Consider the following 25,252-nt stretch of genomic DNA (forward strand, 5'->3'; position numbering starts at 1 on the left):
AAGTAATAACAGTACATAACCATGTGAAAGTCAGGTGTTATTTACTCGTAATAGATTTGCTAATCAAAGCTCTTAGAACTAGAGTTAAAGTTTTTTATTTATACATATATGATATATGGATGGATCGAATTGAGTTATACAAGTGGAGGTATCTGTGCAAAAGATAGTTGGTGAAATTAAGGCAAAAAGTTTTTTATGAATTAAGTGTCGGGCAAAAGTACAGAGGTTACTTTGGAATTCTTGGGCTGCTTTTGATTTAGGGGATATTGGAGGGTAGACTTTGGGTTGGTTTTGTAGTTAAGTGTCCCAAAATGCTGGTGTATATTGTATTGTATGATAGGTGTTGAATGTTAGCACTTGGGACCTTCAATTAAAAATTTGAAACCAAAAAATATACAGTAATATATATATAATTTGTTGTTGATACATTATAACATTATATGAAAAATAGCAACATATTTGTAAATATAAACAATATTAATATATTAAATTGATCAAGGTGATGGAAAAGTAAAAAATAACTATTATAAAATCGATGGTAGATATAAAATTAAAAAAAAAAAAATCTAAGATAAAGTCGATCATTTTTTATATTAATTAAAAAATTAAGGTTAATAAAATAATATGAAAAAATAAAGAAATGACATATTGCTTAATATAAAAATAGTTTTTGAAAAAAAAAGAGAAAAATCTATTATGACATATTTCTAAAAAATAGTTTAGGAAAAAATGTCGACATGACACATAAGAAAAAAGCTTCAAAAAACGATTTTGTTTTATTTATATAAGAGGTTTCTTTTTTTTTAACATAAATATAAATATATATGCATAGGACAAAGCTCAAAATGAGCTAGCCTAAAAGATTATATAAGAAATTATTGATTGATCTTTCAAAAAAGAAAAAAAAAAAAAAAGTACGAAATTGGCACCAAACGTATTCAACCTTCGTATCAGCAAAACATACTAAATTAATAAAGAATAAACTATCAGCAATCATTATACTTCACTTAATCATTGGTCACCTAAAGGTAGATAGCTTAACCATTTTTATAGTTTAAAGCAAAAAAAAAATGTACTTGGCGCAATGATTGCAATTTTATGGATGATATATATCTGTAAAGAGCCAAAAGAAAAGCAAACAAGATCTTTCCTTTAAGCCAAAGAATCACCGGATCCTTTCCCTTTTTGAACCCAAAGTATCACATTCTTACATCCCTTCAACCCAAAGTATCACAATTAAAAGAAAAACACAACGTTAAACCAAAAAACCCGTGTTAAAATATTGGTTACAACATGTCAATCTTCAAGTTTGATTCACAAGCATTAGGTTCTTATGACCATCACAAGCATCAAAATACGTATCAATCAAATGCAATACTATGCCCAGAACTCTGATTTAATACCTACTTTTACCCAAGCAATATTGGTTCTTTTTCGACACGTGCAACTGTTTCACATGAAATACAACCAAGAAAGTACGAGACACAACACTTGGGATAGATTCAGAGGACCACTAACAAAATGGATTATGGAAAGCAAACAAGACAATAAGAAAAATGAGCACTCTGAACAAGACCGTATTAAATAGATAAAAATTAGAAGAAAAAAAAATCTGGATTTTATTTAGATGTAGTCAACAGCAACAGGAGTAAACTATTGCTACAAAAAGAATGAAAGAACCTCCTCCAGGAAGGAAGCACCAGCAGATTTTGTGACATTTATATCTCACAAAATTTAAACTACTGTCAACAAGATGTACAATTAGAAAAAGAAAAAAAAAAACTGCTAAAATGAGAACTACCTGTAAACTTTGCACAAAATTAAATAAGAGAAAAGAAGGATCTCATGCCCAAAGCCCTTAAAAAAAAGCCGGTCCGAGAACCATTAAGATTCACCACTGTGCCAGATCATACCCAATTTGGGATCTGCACAAAGAATGCACTTATTTTCTCATCTAAAATTGTGGGTCAATTTCTGCCGCTTCCACTCATTTTTGTATTGTTAGAACTTAAAAACCCATTTGGATTCAAGTTAGGAAAAGTTATACTCTAAGAAATCTGTACTCAAAGGGGAATGTTTTTCAAACTTATGATTGAAGGGCCTTTGATTTTTAATCGTTTTGGGCCGCTCTCTAGAGGCAGTGGCTGCCTTACGGTATTCCCCGGTTCATGGTAGAAACTATCATCTCTATGATTGCTCACAGCTTCTTCGTTCCCCGTTTTCTTGTATTTGATTAAGATGGGAGTGGTAGTTCCTCTTACAAATATTTCCTTTGATACACTTTCTTTACGGTGAATGGAAAACTCTGGCGCCAAATCATGCCGGAAGCTTTCTTCAGGCTGTACTTTCTTCAATCGTTTAAGCCCCTACGGAAGCAAACGCTGGTCATTAAGTGAACAGCCAATACAAATTATATAAATATCTCTAATTGACTATCTACACCATGCCGATGTCTTCCAATACCAATAACGCAATAAAGAAAAGTAAAGGTTATAGGATTTATGAGTTAAGTAATGGGTCAAAACAGTCAAGTATACAGTCCATGTAAAAACAGTCCAATTCGGGTTAAGCCGAGTCACAACGACTTGTTTATCCAGTTTTTCATTTATGAACAACTTATGAGCTAAATTAGACTGCAAAACCATGTTATTACGATAACAATCTAACTTTATTCAACGAAAGGATTTAGGAGGTTTCCACACTTTGGATAACATTCACCGGTCCTCTCTTTAGTAAATTTCTTTTTCCACCTAACTCATGTGACACTAGAGAGATAAACATAACTCAAATATTTGGGGTTAGATGAAATTGCTATCTCTAATAATAGCCTTCTCAGAATTAGAGTTGCAATAATCAATATATTTAACAATGCCATGATCAATAGAATATCGGTTACCTGATTTTCAATACTTGAACGAACATACTCATCAGAATTTCTATTCTCTGACTTTGAAGAGGAACGACGTTTGACCCTGAATGTTTCTGAGTCGGAATCATCAGTTTCTTGGTATGTATGACTGACATCCACATGGACATTGCCTCGGAGAGTTTCATCAATCACTGGTGAAACTTCCTGCATTTTGGCAGCTAAATCTTTGGTAGCAGTCTTGGCATCTCTTACGGTAGAATTACTATCAACCTACAATAAGAAAATTACTATGAGTTAGATCTCGATATCATCTGATGCATATGTTCCCAAAAGCATTACGTATAAAAAAGAGTGACTCTTACGTGGTTAATCAAAGATGTAGTTTCTGATGGAGATATTGTAGAAGCATCCAAGATTTCGGGACCTGAGCCTGACTCCCGCTCAAACTTGTTCACATCAATTCCACACTCAATTTTGCAATATGGAATATAAGCTTCATTTTCAGTTAGTGGATACAACTTAGATAGCAAAATCATGTCATTGGAAATTTCAGATTGCTTTTGAACCTCAGTTACAACATCTTTCTCCTGCTCAAACATACTGGCTACAGCCTCCATGTCTAGGATATCCTCCCTTACAGAGATAGAGTAGTTGTCTCCACAAGTTAGGTTAAGTAGCTTGAACTCTGGAATGGAAAATTGTCAGAAACCAGAATTAGAGAAGGATTCAGATAAAAGTTACAATGGAGAAACTAGAAGCAGCATTACGAGCCATTTACTTGTGAATGAGTCGATTAGCAATATTTCTAATCTCGACCGTGTGAAATAAATAATTAGCTGAAAATGGAACGGGCATACAGGTTGAATGTAGCCGAAATTTTATTTGAAGATTTAACTTATGGTTGTGATAATAATAGACGATATAAATAGTAATTGACGCATTAACTATTTACTATGGGGAAACTTTGAAATTTTACAACCAAGTGTTTTCATGTCTGCGCCACCTGACCCCAACCTGCACTAAAAGTTAACCCCTGTTGACCCGAAACAAACCTGCCCCACTCACCCATTTTGATAAATGTAGAAAAAGCAGAAGGTCGAAAGCTATGGCTCAACATACCATGGCGCAGGCACACAGGATGCAGATAGCAATTGCAGTTGATATATGCTACATAACAGTCACGTTTACATATACTGCAGAGAATGGTTCCATGGGAGTGAGTGGAAGCACCCATGTATTCACTTGATTTAAGTAGACACCAACGAATACGGTGTTGGAAACGGATCAAGTTTATAAATGCCGCCTTAATGTTTTGATGAGAAATCATATCTTCGGAATATTGATCTTCATATTCCATAGTTGAACGAAGGATCATAGATTCTTTGCACAAAAGTTCCTCATGAGGAAGGAGAGGTGCCCGGTTTAGAAGAGCATAACGATGACTAGCTATTGATCCCAACAGGAACCAGTCACCAATTGCAAAATTTACAGCCTCGCTGCAATTGAAACCTAAGATACCAAGCTCATTATATCAGCTCAGATAACACATGTTGTAAACCAGAAAACCTACAAGACATTGTAAATTATAATTCGGAAAATCATTATACCATGACTAAATCCTGCATGATATGCTCTGGGAAAGGTCACCACGAATTCTCCAGGCTTTTGAACAGCCTTATAAACTGGAACTCCGTTTTGTGACAAAATATTTGGAGGAAACAAGGTTGTCTTCTCCAAAAGAACATCAAAAGCACCATCCTCCCCATCAGTTAATAGAATGTCATGAGTGTACACTTCTTGGCGAACCACCTTCTCAAAATCCAGAGCAGCATGCCCAGGAACACCATACCAAGTTTTTGCAGCACCACAATGGTGATAATTCATGCTGTAAACATGCAAGATAGCATTAGAAACAACGTGGGAACAATACTTGTAGAAGCTCTAGGTATGATGATATGTAACAAAAACACATACCTGTATAAGTAATGATCTTCAACATGCCAAGCGAACATACTAAATAGCATCCCAATGTAAAGCATGGGCTCAGTAACTCCCTGCAAACAACACAAGACTAAGAAAACGGATAATAGAGAATATTCAGAATCAGAGAAGGAAGAACTATCTTAATACCGGAATCGTTCTTTCAAGCAGACGCAGAGTGGATCGGGATAGTCTTGAAACTTTCTGAAAAAAGCAAAAGAAGAAAAGCAAGAAGAATCGTATTAAAACACAACTAATTAGAGAGACAGCACTGGGAACAACATAAAGACAAACAAAATCAAAACCTTTAAATTCCATTTGCTACTTGCAAGTTGATCTGTCGGAGAAGATGAAAACGCACTGCCATCAACATCACATGCGTATTCAACACTTTCTGTCTTTCCACAAGCTATTTCTTGCCAAAATTCCTTTTCTACATAGGTAGAAGGAAGACATCCAGCACTATAATATCTACGAGCAAAGACCTTGTTCGCCATTTTCTCATAATCACGGAATGTATAATTTCTGATGAACAGAAAAACATTACTCAGCTTAAATTCAGTCACATACTTAAAATATAGAATCAATATCGTATGGGGAACCCACCTTCCACTCATGAAGAAGGTGACCTTATCATCGGTATTCCACTCAGCAAGACGAAGAGGTTGCACTCTTGTAGTAAACTTAAAACCAGCTTTCTCTCTCATCAAAACTATACCAGCAGGAACAGAAGCACTTAAAGGTGAAACAATCTTGCATATACCTGAAAAGAAAATATTCAAGGGAATTGATATGAAACTGAAGAACCATGTCGCACTTAATACAGGTACTAAAAGTTTAAAAAAAGTTATATATACACTTTTGCCGGGACAAAAGTGGATCACAACATATCCCAGCAACCCATATGACAGCTTTTGTAATAGTTATTGTTTATAGGTAAACTCTTAACTCTCCTGATAAATCTGGTTTCGTAGAAAATTCTCCAACTGAGTTTCAATCATTAGCTTAAACTTTCAAAAGTTAGAACATTAGATTTTTCAATAGGGTAGGCACTTGAGAATGATAACCCTCTGCGTTGCAATTGAGCTAATGCTCATATAGACACATGAACACAGCAGTAATTGTTCAATGTAGATCCTATACAACCAATCCTCTAATCTTATTAACCTTTTAAGAAGCATTACCAAATCTTGAAGCTTCTGGAGCTATCTTTTGCAAATAAACCAGAGGATCTTCAAACTCTTCTTTAGTAGGATAGTATACAGGGCACTCTGGAATTTGTTCTGTCCATTCAAGATCATTTGTACCAAACTTCTCCACCTTCGGCTGTAACGTATTATCTCTCCCATACACAGCAGAAGAAGACTGAGCATACAAGTTCAAACTTCCGAGTAATCTATCATGACAAGATGCAGAACCTCTTACCATATCTCCCCCACTTTTAGCCATTAGGTTAGACATAACTGGAGGATCATCCACAGTGCTAGCTTTCATTCGCTGAAGCCTCTTATGCTTCAGAAAGTTTAATGTATCCTCTCTGGATAAACAAACCCGTCCTTCCACCTGCCAAAACCACAGCATAAGTCACATATTCTGGTTCATAAATGCCAAGAGACCTGATGGTTTCTCAATAATGACTACTAATCAAAGAGAAACACAAAGCCACACTTTCTCCAAGCCTATAAGAACATGCAAACTAAAGATTCAGTTGTTCCATATATACTTTTATCTAATATTCACCATGATTACAAAGCAATTTTTGGTGTCCATGAGCCAAACTTGTTTACAAACCGCAACTGGTCACTTAATCAGAAAAACGACAATGGTTTTGTTCGAAACGAAATAATTATAAGCATACTCATATCAAATCGCTTAAACATGAAACAGTTTTGATCTTCAAATTCCACTTACATTGTACTACAAATTTTATTTGTATGCATTCCATATTATTTTATATCTATGTGTACAACAAAATTATTAGCTCAAAGACAACATGCAGATATAATCCAAGTAGAAAAAGTCAACCACCTATGAACAGTTAAACCAACAAATTCCTAACAACAATACAATGCACAAAAAGTAAGTAAACAATGTCATCCTCAAATATCAAAAGGCCAATAAATTATAGATTATTATAAGAGAAATAAATAATTCATAAAACTCCAAAAAATCCTTGATTTTTTTTTTTTTTTCACAACTACAATTTAAGCTACAGTTATATTTTATAATTCTGAATTCTCAATATCAAATAAAACAAAATTCAAATCACTATTTCCAAAATTATCATTCTAATCATTATAGAAGGTGAATAACAAGACAAATATATTTATTAATAAAAAGATATTGCAAAAACATAACACAATGCTAGAGATCTCCAGATATACATTACAAATTATCCGCAAATAAATAATAGAATTATATTAGAAAATATTAAAATTAATGACGTATTCATACCATCTCATTCCGAACTAACTCACCGGAACTCTCCGTCTTCTCTCACTTCACCAAAACCACAAAAAAAAAAAAATTAAATAGATAAAATTCGACCGGATTCACGAACTCGTCGGTTAGTTGCGCCACATTCCGTCGTAACAGCGTTAAAATCAGAGATCGGGGAATTTTTACCGGTAAGGATCACCGGAAATTACAGAAAACCGCTCACAAAGAGTTCCGGCGTGTATAATTTGAGCGGTGACGTCACAAATTTACCTCCGGTGAATGTTACCGGAGTGAATTAACAGTAAAAAAGCGGTTTACCGGGAAAAATGGAACGGTTTTCCGGCGGTTATAGAGAGAGAAAAAAAATAAAGAGAGAGAAAGAGAGATGAACAGTAGATGAAATCCAGAAAGAGTATGGGGCTTTAGAAAAACAGAAAAAGAAGAGAGAGAGGATAATTTTTTATGTTTTTATATGGGCCCTTGTATATATATAGTTTTTTGTGTTTTTATTTTTGGGCCATAATTGTATGTACTTTATTTGTTTTTATCTAATATTAAAAATTACAATAAATGGTTTATATTTGTTTATTTATTTAATTTATGAAATAAATGAAAGTGGTGGTTGGTTGGTTGGTTAGGCTTTTGTTCAACCAAACGCACCCTTTGTTGCCGTCTGGAAACGCGTCGTTTTTATGCTAACCGTTTTTATTACTTGCTCCATCTTGCAATTTTTGTTAGTGAAACAATATAATGCTAACTTCTTTTTTTTTTTTGCCATTTTAACATATTCTTTTCAAGACAACGAAAGATAATAGTTTCGATTGAGTATAGCAAGTCTTAAAATTTGTAAGCTTTTATTACTTGCTCCATCTTGCAATTTTTGTTAAAGTGAGAAACAATAAAATTTGTGGCTTTGTTTTCTTTTAGGTATTTAAGTTCGTATATATCATATAAAGACAACAACGTTAGAAATGGCATGACTCAAAACACATAACATGATCAAGCAATGAGAAATCTTCCTCATCCAAACTCATGAAAATATATAATCATGTATTTAGGGGAGGTCTAGAGGGTGTACAAACCCGATTTCTGACCGGGATATAACTTTTAGGGGGGCCATAAATTCTCAAATAAAATTATATATATTATATATATAATGTATAATATGTTTAAAAGATGTGTTATAATATAAATATATATTTGATTCCATTTTAATTAATGTCAAAAATGTAAATATACAATATTTTCGGTACTATATATGTATATAAAACAAAGTTTGTAACCTTATCAATAATTTATTTAGATATTTTTAATAAAAATGAAACAGGATAAAGCCATAAACGCATATAATTTATGATCACATTATGCATATATAATTTTTTTATTATAATGCTAGTTATAATTTGTAAAAAAAAAACGTTTATATATATTTGAATTCGGTATAATTTAAGGGCATTTATTTCTTGGTGTGGCCGGAGTGTTTGAATTCTCAGGGCCGCCACTAATGTGCCTATAGTAAGGTTAAAAGTCGTAATATGATGGATTATTGTAGGAAATGTATTAAAGCCAAAGTGTTGTTAGTAAACAAAACAGGAAATCGTTTTCTATTGATAAAGACGTAAACATTCTGGTTCGCTGGCCGGAGGTTCTTATGGAAGCAGTCTCTCAACCTTTGGGTAGAGGTAATACTATCTACAGCTCACCTCCCCCATACCCCGTCTAGGAATTGAGTTTTTGTTGTTGTAAACATTCTGGTTCGTTCTCCATACTTTTGTGTTTTGTCATAATGTTAATTTGAACTTTTACCCACTTATACATGATAAGTAATATTAATTTAACTATGCTTGAAACAGTATGCTAAGGTAAAAGTCTTATATATACTCTTCTAGTTTTATAGTTATTAAACGAATGTATAGAATTTTAGTATAAGTTGTTAGTTACGCATTAAGTAACAAGATGAATTAATTTTAGTAAAAGGAAATATTGAGCTGCTACTAGGTAAATATTACCCGAAGTATTATCTAAATAATTTTCTACTTCAATATCAAGATATATCATTCTTAAAATATTAAGGTAAATAATTGTTGTACAAATTATATACTATTTAAAATACTTTTGCGTGAATAGTGAAGCATGCTGGCAGGCAGCTGGCTCAGCAGTCTGTCTGTCTGCCTGTTTAATTTTTTTTCTTCGTATTTTAATTAAAGTGTTGTATAGATATCAACGTGTTATATTTGGCTTTATATATTATATTATATATTGATTTAAAATATTTTCTCATGAATAGTGAACCATGCTGGTAGGCAGCTGTCTCAGTAGCCTGCCTGCCTGTTTAGTGTTTTTTTCTCGTTTTTTAGTTAACGTGTTGTATAAATATCAACTTGTCTTATTTTGTTTTATATATTATATTTTGATTTATATTATTATTTTTAAGATGATAACATTTTAGTGTCTCACACTTTAACTACTAAATCTATTGGAACTTTTTATTTTTACCATTAATTTTTTTGTTTGATAATTCATGGTACCTCGCTTTAGTCTTTTTTATTTGCACCATGAAAGTTTTAAGCTTCTAATCTTTATCTTTTAACATAGTTTAGAAGTTTTTGTTTCGCCATCAAAATTTTGTGTTTTAAAATTTACGTATTGTTTAAAGATGTGTTTTTTTCTAATGGTTAATGTTGACATATTAAAATGAATGATCCGCATTCAACTATGTGTCCGATCGTTATCCCCGATCAACGTCCAGGTATAACACTAGTTATCATTTTATTTATAATTCTTAATATATTCGTAAATTATTTGAAGGATATGCCAACATCTATGCTATCTAATAAAATAAATAATTGCAAGATTGATCCTTGTGGTTCACACACTTTAACAATGAGGTCGCTTTTTGAGTATCGTTAAAATAGGTGTCCCATTTGAGAACTTTTGCAAGAATGGTCCTTTTTAACAGAACCTTTATCGAATGCTGTCAAGTATTCACGTGGCCATCATGTGCATGGGCAATGTTGTCTTTTCATACAATACATAAGGGACCCTATTGTTAGTAAACTTGAAAAAGGGACTCCATTACTAAAATTTAAAAAAAAAAAACACGGGGACAATCTTGCAATTAACACATTGAAAAACTTTTTAAATAAATCAAAGATTGCAATATAAAATTTTTATTTTGAAAACTAATTGGTATATTAACTTTTATTATTATTTAAGGTTAACAATTAAGATATTTTACGTTAAGAATTATATATTTATTAAAAAACAAACTTGTCTAAATAATATAAATGTCATATATGGTATTTTAGTTTTCTATGTAACTATTGAACATTTATGCAGTTGGTTGATTTATAAATATTAATTAATAAACATACGTGAAAGTTTATTTTAATATAAGTGCTAACAGATTTTTGTAATATATTTTATATAGAGAGAGAGTAATATACTTTGTATTTTATAGTACGTGGTAATATATTTTTATAGAAATTTAAATATTATTTATGAAAATCAAAAAAGTATTAATAGCTAATTAAGTCTTTAGTAAAAATTAATTTTTAGTAACAAAAACTAAAAAGTATAATTTAGTGATGGATTACTTAAAAAACTAAATTAATATAGTAATATTTTTTTACAATTATTAGTAGTATTATTATTTTTTGGTCCATGTTTCTACATCTTTAGCGAAAAATAATTAAGTTTATTAGTTGGTTAATAAATGGTTTAATCAGTAGTCTTTTATTATGTATATTAGATTATTGTCCCGCGTAATATGCGGGTAAATATATTTTTATACTTATATATATCTCAAATACTATTTTCTTAATTAATAGTTAGCAAATTAAAATATTCAATTTCATTTTATTAACATTTGTTTTTTGACCTTGATAATTTCACAGACACTTATTGTGTTGCTCATTAAGTCTTACTAATAAAATAAATTATTCAATGCCAAAAGTTATTGCTTACGTGTAACATCCTAAATTTATTAAGCCAATGAAAATTAACCTATATTATAGTTTTGACATTAAAATAGTTTCCTAGTATTTTATTTTGAATATGGGATTGTTTTAGTTGGAACTTTAGCGGATAGCGGGTAAAATACCCACAAAAACTCATTTGGGTCGTGGCACTTAGAAAAGTTGCCAGACACTTCTTTTTTTGTTGAATCACAATTCCACCACCAACCCTTTTCATTATTCATCTTTTCTTCATTTCATCTTTACCTTAATTCTAATTCTCCAAGTAATTCAAGAAATTCTTCAAAGCTTGATCACAATAATAATCTTCCTTCACCTAAGAAATTGAAAAGTGGGGTTTATGCCTAGTGGTGGTGGCTGAAATTTTGAGGAAGAAGGAGGAGAAATTAGGGCTTGAATTCATGATTTTTGTTCTTGAAACATTAAGGTAATTTTCTTATTAATCATAGTTTTAATTATTGTAGAAATTAGGGTTCTTATTATTAAATTGAATTGGGGAAATTGGGGGTTTTCTTTATATTGAGTAAATTGATATAATATGAATTAGGGTTCTTGTAAGTTAATCAAATTAGGATTTTAATTGAGTTGCATGATAGATTTTGATGAATGGAAGTAAGAAGAAATCTGGACAGATTCTGCCCCTGATGTTGTAACGAGTTAAACACCTTCATGACAGCATTTTCACTTGTTGAGTCCTAAAAAGAAAATGTAGGTTATTGTGTTAGCAAAATTTTCCCACTGGAATGAGTTCAAAATTCGAAGTAGAACTCTAGTTATGAATTTTTGAATCCAATGGCGCAATGCTGATCTTTCAGCAAAAATGATTCTGATGTCTGTTGTTAAAACGGGTAAAACACATTCTTGCAAGTTAATTCATGTTTTGGTCACTGAATATTAAATGTACTAAAATGTGTTAAGAAGAAGTGGCCACTGAAATGAGGTCAAAATATGGTGTAGAACTCAAGTTATGGCCATTTGAAGGCAGTAGGGTCAAAGCTGTTTAACAGCAGCAGTTTTGATTTTTAAAACGACCAGAAGTCACCTTTGAAGGACAATTCACATATTGGTCACTAAATATAAAAGGTAGGTATATGTGTCACCTAAATTTGGTCACTGGAATCAAGTAAAAAGAGTAAGTAGAACTTGAGTTATGCTTGTTTGAAGTCTGCTAGGTCAAATATGTTAATGACAATTTCGATACGAAAGTAACTCTTGGCCAATTGAAAATGATGTAAGAGATACATGTTATGTGAACCAACCCAAGATTAATATAAGATTGTAAATGATGGGTTGGGTGTTGAAATGTTAGTGATTATGGCTAGATGGCCTAGTATGTGATTGATGATCCTATATGCGTTGTGATTTGTTGCTAGGTTGAAGCATACATGTTTTGTGTTCATGCGGTCTTCTTGATTTATAATTTTGGTTTTCGCGGAGGAGGTGAGTTTTCTTGCATACTTTTATATATGCCTTGGGTCAGTTACCATTCATGTTGAGTGAGTCCATGGTGGTATTTGATTTGGCGTTAAGTCCCATGTTTATGGTTGAGTTTGATTACAGACCTAATCGGTGGCCATAGGCTCATGCGGAGCATTTCTTATTGATATATTTGATTGTGATGGTAATCATTTGCTTATATGGATCCATGTAATGCCTAGCCCAAGGGTGAGTATTATGGATATGACACGACGGTGTCATAGTCCATATGCAACAGTCCCTTGTGCATTGCCCTCCTTCGTATGTATAAACGTATGCAAGATTATTCACTAAGCTTTGCTTACTTTTTAGTTGTTTACCCTTTTATAGGTTGTCCCGGATGCGGAAGAAAGTAAGTATTGTAAAGATTGAAGTTAAAGATGCTTAATGGATATGGGTTGCTTCGGTTAAATGTGGATAATGGTATTGGTAATAGGACCCATAGTGACCCCTTTGAACTATCGGCTCTTTGTACACTTGTTATGTCTTTTGGAGAATTATTATGATGTCTAGTGTTGGACTCGAGTTTTTGGGTATTTCAAATGGGTCGTTTTGTAGTTGTAATGTATTGATTTTGTTTAAACGTGTTTCGGAGAAACTCATAATCCGTAACAGGTTTGGATGATGATTTTACGAATGGGTCATGCCGAAATTTCTAATTTTGTACGTCGTCATTTGTAAGATGTCAACTCGGGTAATTGACCCATTGGTGGTAAAGTGAATGTTTGGTCAACGGATACTTTTACCTTGCGTATTTTTGGGTCGATAACTTATTTGAACTTAGAAATGTTGTGTTATGAAGTTTGGTTTTGATTTTGGTAGTCTGTAAGTTTGATTAAGCATCTAACGATTTTTGGTGTCGCTGAACTGGTGCCCACTGCGGCGCAGTGGGGGTAATTTTACCCACTGCGGCGCAGTGGGGATTCTCGGTCCAGGGAGCATGTCACTTCCATTGCGGCGCAGTGGGGATTGCATCCACCCACTGCGGCGCAGTGGGCTTATAAAAAAAAAAAATCCTTATTTTTCTATTAATCGAGTTGTGTCGTTTCATTACGTGTCATCACAAGTATCTCGATGTCATTCGGATTTTCATGTCATATCATAAAGAATACTCGTATCACAAATGACACATTATTTAGATGGTGCCAAGACATACAACCTTCTAAACCGAGTTATGATATTCCCACCATCAAGCCAATGATCATTCTATTTGCCCATATATTATTACCATTTGTTTTACAGAGGAACACAAACTCAGAACCATGAATCACATTGATGATATTAAACCTAACGTAATTCAGATTTTGAACCACATGTCATATCCATTTGTACATATCAATGCTAAATTAAGAGTATCTAGACCACAAAAGCCTAAACCACCCACTTTTTTACCTGATAATTATCTTCCAGTAGATCCATTACATTTCATTTTCCGAGTTTGACCCCCCCCCCCTCCCTTACCCTTTCTACAAAAAAAAAATGAAGTTGTGATCTTTATCAATCGAAATAGAGAAAAATAATATATCCTAAATACTTTGAATTGCCGAGTTAGAATCCATCGTAGACAACGCATTAGTATTGTGTTTATATTTTATTCTATAATAACTTTACAAAATTTATGAAATATGATGGAGTCCCCACTCAAATTTTGGTACAATGTAAACTTTTTTAAGGGTATTTTTGTAATTTTGTTCCTACAAAATATTAATAAATGAAGAATACATACAAACATTGACTTTGTTGTTATAGACCTCTTCTTTGGTAGTATATCATTTGGTTGGAAACATTATTTTTGAGATAAACCTTTTTATTGATAGAGTAAAAAATTTAATTTGTTTTATTTTTAATAGAATAAAAAAAGGGGGGGGGGGTGGAAAAATGGTTTTTTCTTTGTTTGGGTAGATATAGACAAAATTGATGATATACTTGTATGTAAATATGTTATATATTTTTTTTTCAAATTCCTATATAATAGTAATCACAATACTCATGCATATTTGGAAGCTAAATTATATATCATTAATTTCGATAATTTATTTTATGTTGTTTAATAGAGCGCAACTTTTCCGTCACCACATGCTCCAAAATTGCAGATCAATGTTAATGGTTGACGTTCCCAAAGTTGTCACTCACCTAAGCTAAACTCGGCCTTCTCAACACTGTCGTTGATAATATATAAACCCAACATTATTATTAGGGTAAATTACAAAAATCATACCCGAGGTTTGTTCGAAACTACACTGTTCATACCTAAAATTTAAAAATTATGCGAGACATACCTATCGTTCTCAAAAACTTACACTGACCATACCTATCGCTGACGGTCGTCTATTTGACTGTTAAGGCAAGTCGCGTGCCTTGCATGTGAGGTATCAAAATCGTAATTTTGCGTATACTTCAGATATCATCTGTATAATTTACTCTAATAAAAAATTATTAAGATTATTATATTTATATTTCAATTATTAAAGTGGGTAGATATTCTATATTAAATTTCATATATATAGGGTAACACTCCGGCAAGAACACTCTTAAAATAAGAACGTTGAGAACACTTAAATACATTATTTTGATGCATTAAAAGTCCATAAAAGTAACATAGTGCATAACTATTTATCATTATTTAAGTGTTTAACAACACATTGATCCGTCAAAATTGAAAAAATCATGTTATTTATTGAATGCATCATTTTGAACAATATACATCCAAGATGGATACACAAAACAAAAAACATGTTTTTCTCTGTAACTCCAAACCCAAAATGCTACATATTGCTAATTTGGGAAATATTTTAAAACCGTAACGAGTTTTCAACTTTGTTTTACCCCTCTAATCTGAGGGGATGACAAAAACCATATGAAAAAGTTATATTGGTTTTAAAAAAAAAATTTGTTTTGTATCTTTTTATATATAGGTTTCTTTCAAAAAGAATAAATCATAAAAAATTAAATAATAATAATAATAATATAAAAGTAAAACTTTAGTGGTTTTTATGATTATCATCCTTGTTATATTCACTATACACATATAACAAAATAATAATGATATATTTAATAATAAATGCATTCTTGTATCAATTATTTTTCTCGATACATTTTTCATTAAAAAAAACTTTTTTTTCATAATTAAATTATTTTCTTTTTTTTCTTTTTTTCATATATACCCAACTCAATAATTGAAGTATAAATAAAACTCTAAAATTCTTGATAATTTTTTATTAGGGTAAATTACACAAATGATACCTGAAGTATACTAGATATTACGATTTTGATACCTCACATGCACGACACGTGACTTGACTTAACGGCCAAATAGACGACCGTTAGTGATAGGTATGGTCAGTGTAAGTTTTTAACAACGTTGGGTGTGTCTCGCGTAATTTTTAAATTGTAGGTATGACCAGTGCAGTTTCGAACAAACCTCAGGTATGATTTTTGTAATTTACCCTTATCATTATATATATATATATATATATATGTGTGTGTGGTTGATATAGGGTGTTACGACATTATTAATATTCAATTTTATTTTATTATGGTTTAAAATATAGCTTACTATTTTTATTAATAGAAAATTAATCTATATATTTTATATGAAACATATCTTAAATATTTCAAATTAAAATATGCTTTTTTTTCATATGATATTAACTATTATTCTATTGGATAAGATATAAGACAAATAGTAATATTTTTTTATTAGGATATATTAGCTATTAATTTATTGAATATATTATATTAGAATTATTGGATAAAAAGTGTATATTTGTGATGGAAAATCAAAAAGTGTAAATTAAATATTAAAGGGGATTTTTTGTATAGTTATAAAAAGTATAAGTATTAATATTGTTATTTAATAAAGATGAAATAATTAAATTTGATCTAATGGTCCTAAATCAAAGATAGAATCCATCCAAGGGTTCTTATTTGTTTAAGAATGAATTTAGCACCTTGTTATATATATATATATATATATATAACAAGAGGTAATTGGTAGATATATTGGTAGATATATATATATATATTGGTAGATATATAAAAAAGATAAATATAAATAATGATATGTATTAGCAAGAGTTAATTGCAAGATTGGTGCTTGTGGTTTACACATTTTAGCAATGAGGGTCCCTTTTTTAGTTCATTAACAATAAATGACCCTTCTATGCTGTGTAAAAAAAAGATATTGTCCCTACACGTTATTGCCACATGTCTAGTTAACGACACCAGCTAACGGTCTTGTTAAAAAAGGATCAGTCTTGCAAAAAATTCTCAAAAAAGGGACCCCCATTGCAACAATACTTAAAAAGGAACCCCATTGCTAAAATCTACAAACCACAACGGACCAATCTTGCAATTAACTCTAAAACAAACCACTCAGTTTTTCCTTAAACTTTCTACATTTGAAAAACCAAAAATACCCTTCTCATTTATTCACTAATTTAAACATCTCCACCTAATATACTGTAACACCCCGACAAGGCGGAATCACGAGGATTACATACTAAGCACAACACGACATGGAAATTAAGTAGAGACAATTCTAAATGCATTAAAAGGATTTGGAAATCCATACAATTCAATCAATTACAATCCCGAGACATACAAAAATGCATAAGGAGCACAACCATCAAACGTTTACAAAAGATGGCATATGATCCTAAGCATAACCCATAAGCGGGGACTATGAATCACGGATTCACGATAAAGTCCAAGTCCAATCCTAGCATGCAACAATCAATCATCATCTAATACGTCTTTGATTCACCAATTCACCTGAAAAGTATACTAAAACGGGTCAACATAAAGTTGGTGAGTTCGTAGGTTTAAGTAATGAAAATCAAGTATGTCGGGATATCAACCGTTAACGATTTACGAGGGTTAGAATACCTAATCATGTTCCAAGGAAAAACCTAAAAGGGATCACGTTAGCACAATATCAATACGATCAACGTTTAACAACAACGATTCATATATCGATTAATAACATTCAATAACGTATTAATACACATTCTTAATTTCATATATCGTCACATATATCGGGACATAATCTCTTATTAATACACATAATCTCTTATTAATACACATTCTTAATTTCATTATTCGGGACTCGTTCTATCATAAGAATCAAAATGATGTTTGTTGGATTAATAAGAGATTAAAAAGACGTTAAGAATAGACTTGACAAGGATTAAACGAGTTAAAGACATAAAGGAAAGAAGCAAGCAACAACATGGGTAAGAATGGTTTGACTAAAAAGTCAAAACTAACCAAGAACATCCAAACCCTAATTCGACACTTAAATTCTGATTTTTGTGAGGTTCCGGACTCAATTTGACATATAATCAACATGATTGAACATAATAAACATAACCCCTTTCATAATTTCGTTCCATAGCATCACTTTAGACTCAAGAATCGTTCTTGACCCATTTTGGCCTCACAAAACCCTAATTCGACATAGACCTTTTAAAGAGTGTTAAAACATGTCTTGAGCATAATTTGACATAAGGAATGTGTATGAAACTTACCCATACTTTAAAATCGTTCCATAACCTCAATTAAGTCTCAAATCCGATTTTGACCTAAATTATCCAAGTTGTCAATCCTAAAATCGACCCATTAAGCTTTTGAACCAAAAATTGACTAAGGGTTGTTAAGGTTAGACTTAAAACATGATTATAAACAAAAAATGGTAGATTTGAGATCAGTTTTACTTACCAAAATTACCTTCAAAAAGTCAAAGCCGAATTTGAGCTAGATGGGAAAATTCTTGCACTTTGACTTTCGAAATTTTTGATATGATATAGTAATGATGATAATGATGTTGATTCTTACACTAATCTAGCTTCAATAACATTAAGTGATGATGATTTTCTAGAGAGAGAGAGGGAGATGCAAGAGTGTGTGTTTTTGGGTGTTCTTGCATAAAGTAGAGAGATAAAGAATGATAAGAAATGGGTGGGTGTGAGGAAGTTAAGTCTAAGATAAGGGGTGTGGGTGCCAGTTTTAGATTCCAGCACTTTTAGACTACTACCATGGGAATTAGTCTATTTTTCGATTCCAGCACTTTTAGACTATTACTCTAGGAATTAGTCTATTTTTCGATTCCAACACTTTTAGACTATTACTCTGGGAATTAGTCTTATTCTGTCTTTTTCTCATTTTCGCCACATTTAGACTATTAAAAACATGAGTTATACACATGAAAGATGAATCCGAAAAGAAAAGGCAAATGTTACATGCATAATTAACGAAAGTCAACGGGTCCATCACTACGAGTGTTACAATTAATCACATAGTCAACAAAAGTCAAACATTGTCAAATAGGTCAAAATTCGCGAATGTTACATATACTTATTATATCCTTAATAAAAAAATTTACAGATTCCTAACATTTAAAATAATTACAATATCACATTTAACAGCAATTACTTTTACATTCATAACCATTGTCGCCCACATCATCGTCCCCACCGCCGCCTCCACCACCGTCTCCACCACCACCTCCGGCATCAATATCTCCATTATCGTTATATTGTACGAGCATAAGTCTAGTTTATTATAGTAAAAAGTAGATATATTTTACAAGGAAATGTCGTACATAATATACATAGGTGTTGTAACAAAATTAATTTTAGAATTGGATGTCAACGGGGTAGTTTTGACTTTTGCTGAGGAAAAAAAAAGGATATTTGAAGGATAGGTAAAATGAAATGAACAAGTTAAAGGAAACTAGGAAAGTATTGACATCACATTAAAGGAAAGTATTGACATCACAATTATGGCACGTGGCAGGTGATGGGAGCATCTGTTAGTTGCCAGTTGGGTGTGTATATTAACTGGCGGGTGGGTTTTGGTTTTTTAGCGGCAAGGATGGTAACATTGATGATCACGCCATTATTTTCTTTTATACTAAGGCTGGACGGAGTGGTTAGGCACCCGACCGGTACCGGCCGGTACCAGATAGCACACCGCTCCAACCCCCCGGTACCGGTGGGGAGGGGAGCATCTCGGGCACCATGGTGCCGGTTTCACTGCCGACATAGAAAAAAAAAAAGAAAAAAAAGAGGAGGGGCCCACTACCAACGGTTAAAAAAAAAACTTTTTTTTTCTTTTTTCTTTCTCTTTTTCTTTCTCTTTCTTTCTTCCTTTCTCATTTTCCCTTTTTCTTCTTCTTTCTTGGCCGACCTCCTGTTCTTCTTCTTGTTTAATTTTTTTTTCACTTAAATCACCCATATAAACACATAAAAATGAATAGGGGGAAGGAACCAGAACAACCCAGTTACTCAAATCTACCCAAAAGACGCAAAAACACAACAAACAATCGTGATATTATGCCTCCTCCTTCGCAAAAAAACACGGCTGAAAATGATTATAGGCCACAACGAGTTGATGATTTCTTGAGTAATATGGATCCAGGGTTTTTCGAATCCGCCCCGGCAAATTTCCAACAAATGAACACCGGGTTTTCGGGTTTCGTAGGTGGTTCTCAAGCCGGGTTTTCGGGTTTCGCGGGTGGTTCTTCAAGCCACTTCGCGAGTCAACCGGAAGAAGAAGAAAAAGAAGAGGAAGAAGAAGAGGTCGAGGAGGAAGAGGAGGAAGCAATACCCGAGACCCAAGTCCCCGTTAAAGGTAAAAGAGAGTGTAGAAATTGGGGGAAGGATGATGAGGCGTGTTTGGCAAAAGCTTGGTTAAACGTTTCCGAGGATCCATACGTCGAAAACGCACAAATAGCGGGTTCGTTTTAGGGGAAGTGGAACTGGAACCCAGGTGTATCCCCCAAGGTCAAAGTTCTATATTAAAAGGAAAATGATTTATCTTTCCAAAATATTAGCCTAAAAATCTCCTTAATAATTTTCTTTCTAATTTCACTCCCTAATTTTTCACATGTTACAATCCTAGTAATTAGGAAGATTTTTAGGATAACAACTTAGAAGGATTGATCATTACGTACCCATGTTAAAAATTAATTAAATGTGTGAATTACTTAAAAATTAAGAAGTTTAGCATATCTCTACTACTTTATAAAACTGGAAATGATTAATCCTCTTAAAGTAATAGCCCAAAAATCCTCCTAATAATGAGATGATGACATATAAAAAAAATCAAAGAGCAAGATTAGGAAAGATAATTAGTGGATACCACATGTCACCTTCTTATAGTTTTAGGAGGATTTTTAGGCTAATATTTAGGATGATGTATCATTTTCCTTATAAAAATTATCACACACTATCTCCTATCATTTTTCAACACACTCTCTCTCATTAAAATGTCCCTATGCCAAATGACCATTTTACCATTAATGAATTAATTATTTTTTTTTCTTTTATTTATTAATACAAACATTTTCACTTAAAATATTTATACTACCTTTAACTAAACAATTTACAACACCACACCGCCACCACCGCCGCACAACCACACCGATACAATTTTTATAATTTATCAAATAACATATCTAATGAAAGAGCATAAAATTTTAAGAACACCCATACAATTTTTATAATTTATCGATATACGGTTTTTGAGATAAAAAATTTTGAACGAATTAGAGGTATAAAATGATTTATGGATGAGAGAGAAAGAAATGAGTGGTAAGATTTGATGAGAGAGAGAAGAAAATGAATGATTGAGATTTAAGGGTATTATAGGTATACGAGAGCAAGTACCCGCGCGTTGCGGCGGTGAGATGGTGGGGTGATACCTAGGTCATAGAGTATGATATGTTATAGGAGTTGATATGTCATAGAGTATAATAGTCAAATGCCTTAGCCGTACGGGTTCCGCCCTCCGATTTAAAAATTTGTCGAAAGTATATCGAATGACATTTCTAATGAAAGAGCATGAAATTTTAAGAACACCCATACAATTTTTATAATTTATCGATGTACCGTTTTTGAGATAAAAGATTTTGAATGAATTGGAGGAATAAATGATTTATGGAGGAGAGAGAAAACAGATGATTGGTTGATATTTGAGGAGAGAGAAAGGGTATTATGGTTATTTTAGAAAAATATAGAATAGATGAGAGGGGTATTTTGGAGATGTACTTAAAATCAATATTGAAATTTTCAACTCAATGTTGAAAATCTAGAAGGAATCTGCTTTATAATATAGTATAGATAGGTAGAATTGTTAAATCATGAATGTAAATGCAAATCCTTAATATAGTATAGATAGGTAGAATCTGCTTTATAAATTAGTGAATAAAAAAGAATGGTATATTAGGTATATCAAATCCTTAATTGAGATTTTAAAAAAGGGCAAAATAATTTACAAGATAGTATTAGATAGTATAGATAATTTGACTAATTTATTAAATTATGAATGTAAATGCAAAAAGCGTAAGATTTTATCGTAATTTGGTTTCCCGATAACCATATATAAAAAGAAAATGATTAATTATCCTAATTCATATATATCCTCCTAAAAATCATTCTAATGTTATGATTATGATACATGGTCAATCAAATGATAAAATTACGAAATATAATTAATGGATTATACTTGAGATTGAATTAAGGCATTATACGGATTATTGGAAAGATGAGTTAAAAAGATTGATTATCTCATATTAAAAACAAAATAAATTTAATGTTACAATAGTAATTTGAGCACATTAGTGGGATTGATACTAATTAACTAGCACATGGAGAGTTGACTTCTACAAATGATGTATTTAATTATTTCTATGAAAATTTTAATACTATATTCATCGAAAAATGTTTTTCTTTTTCTTTTTTCCCCAAAAATGTTTAAGTTAACAATTATCTTTGATCTCAGATATATTTTGGTAAAAGTTATTGTTTACTACATAAAAGATAGCGTAGATAATCTATCTATTCCTAAACTATCCTTCTTAACTCACGATTATCCATCTCTTAATTGTTGTTAATGACCAGCTTATAATCTTCTTAATTTTTTGTTATTTTTATTGTTTGATAGATTGATGGAATATATGACATGATATAGCCGATACATTTAGATACGGGGACAAAGGCAAGAATATTTTAAACATCTTCTAAATTGATATCGTTACGACATCTCGTATGCTAGAAATTAGAGATTCTGCAACATGCGGGCACTAGGCTATTTTCCTAATACAAATAGGACACAATGAAAATAAGACTTGAATCTTGAATATTTTATTTCCAAAAGGAAAAAGATTAATCAACCTAACTCATATGTCTAAAAATCAACCTAAAACCTTAAGAATTTAACATGTGGATTCCACTGATTTTCTTTCCTAATTTTGTCCCTTGATTTTTTCACATGTCATCATCTTACTATTAAGGATATCTTTAGGCATACCAATTAGGTTGATTTATCATTATCTAAATTTTAATGACATCCCAAATTTGTATTAAAACTTGTCCCTTGATTTTTCCATATATCATCATCTTATTATTATACATATCTATAAGCACATCAGTTAGATTGATTTATCATTATCCAAAAAAATTTTGTACAAATTTGGATCATCACAATTCACAAGTTTTAGAACACTATACAATTTCAGTTTCAAAATTAATGTATATATATTAAACAATGACCAAGTTGGCATCCCAATAATTCATTGTGAATATAATTGTACCATGTGTTTTAACCTGTTTGATTGCAATTATTAGTTATTAAAGGAATGAGATAGTTTTTTAGAGTAATGATCCATATAACTAAAAGAATATATTTAACTAGGTGTTTTACCCGCACGATGTGCGGTTATTAAATTTATTTTTTGAAAATAATTTTGACACAAATTCTATAAACCCCAAAATAGTTTATTAATATTTATATTTGATGAGAATTTATTAAAATATCTTTGCCATATATAGAATTTTTGGAATTTATTAAATTTGTTTAAATAAGATAATTATTATAAAAATTTATAAATATGACACATGGGATAAAAGCTTATGTGTCAATTTTTAAAAATAGCTTTAAATTGAAAGAGGTTTTAAAATATTAGGATAACTACTCTTTTAATAGATATATAGATAATATGTACATTTTTATTTTTTTTAAAAATGACATTCTAATTTACTCATACTTCTACTCCTAAATTACACGCATGCCTGGGATGAAACCCATGACTCTCGAAAAATCGCTATTAATCCACCCTACAAATATGAGAAGTAGAACTCAAAGACACAAATCCTCACCATCAATTTTGTTATGTGCCTTTTTTTTTCATGAAAGATGTGAATTATGGGAGGTTTAGCATAGATTAGCTTAATTGGGTCCGCGCAAGATAGTTCACTCGCCGAATAGATTTCCAAATTAAACCATTTGATAAGAAAAACTCTATCACTTAGAGATCTGGATGGGAAAACTTAATCAGGCCCAACATATGTGAAAATTAAATAATCGTGGTTACCCTCAGGTATGCCTAAAGTAAGACTCAAACTTGAGACCTCTTGTGGGGAAACAGACCTCATTAACACTAGACAATTTGGTGATAGACACACCTTTTAAGTTTACTATTTAGACACATTAAGCATTTTACGGTTTGTTAATTTCAAGTATAATTGCAATGTAGATGTTCTCCTTCGGTTTTGGTATAATTATTTAGCATGCTTGAGTTCTCGGAACAGGAGGTCCCTGTTTTCAAAAGAAACCAACTGGTTTGCTGAGTGTTATACGCGCAGGAAGGGATTGATCTTCTTACTCCAGACTTGCCATATTAAAAACAATTAAATTATATATAAAAGCAATTGTTCTTTTTAGCGAGATTATGACATAAAACGAACTCAAATTGTTTAATCTTTCGAGTTTTGCTTCTATAAAGAAGATGAGACGCTCAAAATGAATACGACAAAAGCCATTCCATTATTCTAATACACATAAGAGAAGTAAATAACACCTCATTTTATAAAACTTTTTCTTATTTGTTTGATAGAATAAAAATAAATTACTTCTCCCAATATGACAATTTCATAGTCAACTAGAAACTAAAAAGAACGATATCACCTCGGATAAACTTGTCAAAAAAATAGATCAAAATATTGACTGACGAAACCATAAGGCTTCTATATACATAATAATGGTCTTACTTATATGTCATTCTTGATTTTGCTGGGGAGTGCCTATTTACACACCGTTTACTGTTCATCCACACACCGCTCATACGCCCGTTTCATGTATAACTCCCTATTTTAGTGTCCAAAACGCACCGTATAAAGTAAAACGGGGAAAAAAACGGTGTGTAAATAACTCTGCACTGTTGCACTGACATGTCAGAGCCTGACACCTCAATTTCAACATATATTAAAAAAGTAATACGGACCGTCACATTTTAAAACGGTGGATATTTTATATTTTTTAACAAAAGTTTTCACTATTTATCACTTATGGTCCCTCTTTCTTAATATTTTCCAATATCAATCACTTACCATCCCCACATTAACCCCATCAATAGGTGTCCCATAATTAACCATATACTATAAAACGGATAGTATTTTACCTGGCTAATATAATACGGTCCGTATTAGATAAATGACATAAAAAGTAAATC

At 31.8% G+C, this 25,252-nt stretch overlaps 1 protein-coding gene and 1 long non-coding RNA gene across 2 annotated transcripts; one reads left to right on the forward strand and one right to left on the reverse strand.

The window, feature by feature from the left end:
• Window positions 1-1,595: 1,595 nt before the first annotated feature.
• On the reverse strand, window positions 1,596-7,686 carry LOC122600029 (lysine-specific demethylase JMJ706-like). Its single transcript, XM_043772664.1, has 11 exons — window positions 7,304-7,686; window positions 6,034-6,412; window positions 5,456-5,612; window positions 5,155-5,374; window positions 5,000-5,053; window positions 4,844-4,923; window positions 4,477-4,754; window positions 3,989-4,378; window positions 3,232-3,554; window positions 2,897-3,139; window positions 1,596-2,366 (listed from the first exon to the last, which is right to left on the reverse strand). The coding sequence occupies exons 1-11, from the start codon at window positions 7,304-7,306 to the stop codon at window positions 2,064-2,066; spliced, it is 2,430 nt and encodes an 809-aa protein (XP_043628599.1). The 5' UTR covers window positions 7,307-7,686; the 3' UTR covers window positions 1,596-2,063.
• A 3,836-nt stretch (window positions 7,687-11,522) lies between these two features.
• On the forward strand, window positions 11,523-13,378 carry LOC122602291. The gene is made up of 2 exons (XR_006324201.1): window positions 11,523-11,692; window positions 13,072-13,378. It is a non-coding gene; the product is annotated as an uncharacterized LOC122602291 (long non-coding RNA).
• The last annotated feature ends 11,874 nt before the right edge of the window (window positions 13,379-25,252 follow it).

The sequence above is a fragment of the Erigeron canadensis genome, chromosome 5 (genome assembly GCF_010389155.1).
Source record: "Erigeron canadensis isolate Cc75 chromosome 5, C_canadensis_v1, whole genome shotgun sequence".
NCBI lineage: Eukaryota > Viridiplantae > Streptophyta > Magnoliopsida > Asterales > Asteraceae > Erigeron > Erigeron canadensis.

Excerpts from the sequence above, each read along its gene's own strand:
- LOC122600029 (XM_043772664.1), bottom strand. Across the intron at positions 5,613-6,033 it reads TCCAGAAGCTTCAAGATTTG|GTATATGCAAGATTGTTTCA; the intron begins GTAATGCTTCTT and ends TTTTCTTTTCAG. Across the intron at positions 4,755-4,843 it reads GAAGATCATTACTTATACAG|CATGAATTATCACCATTGTG; the intron begins GTATGTGTTTTT and ends GCATGTTTACAG.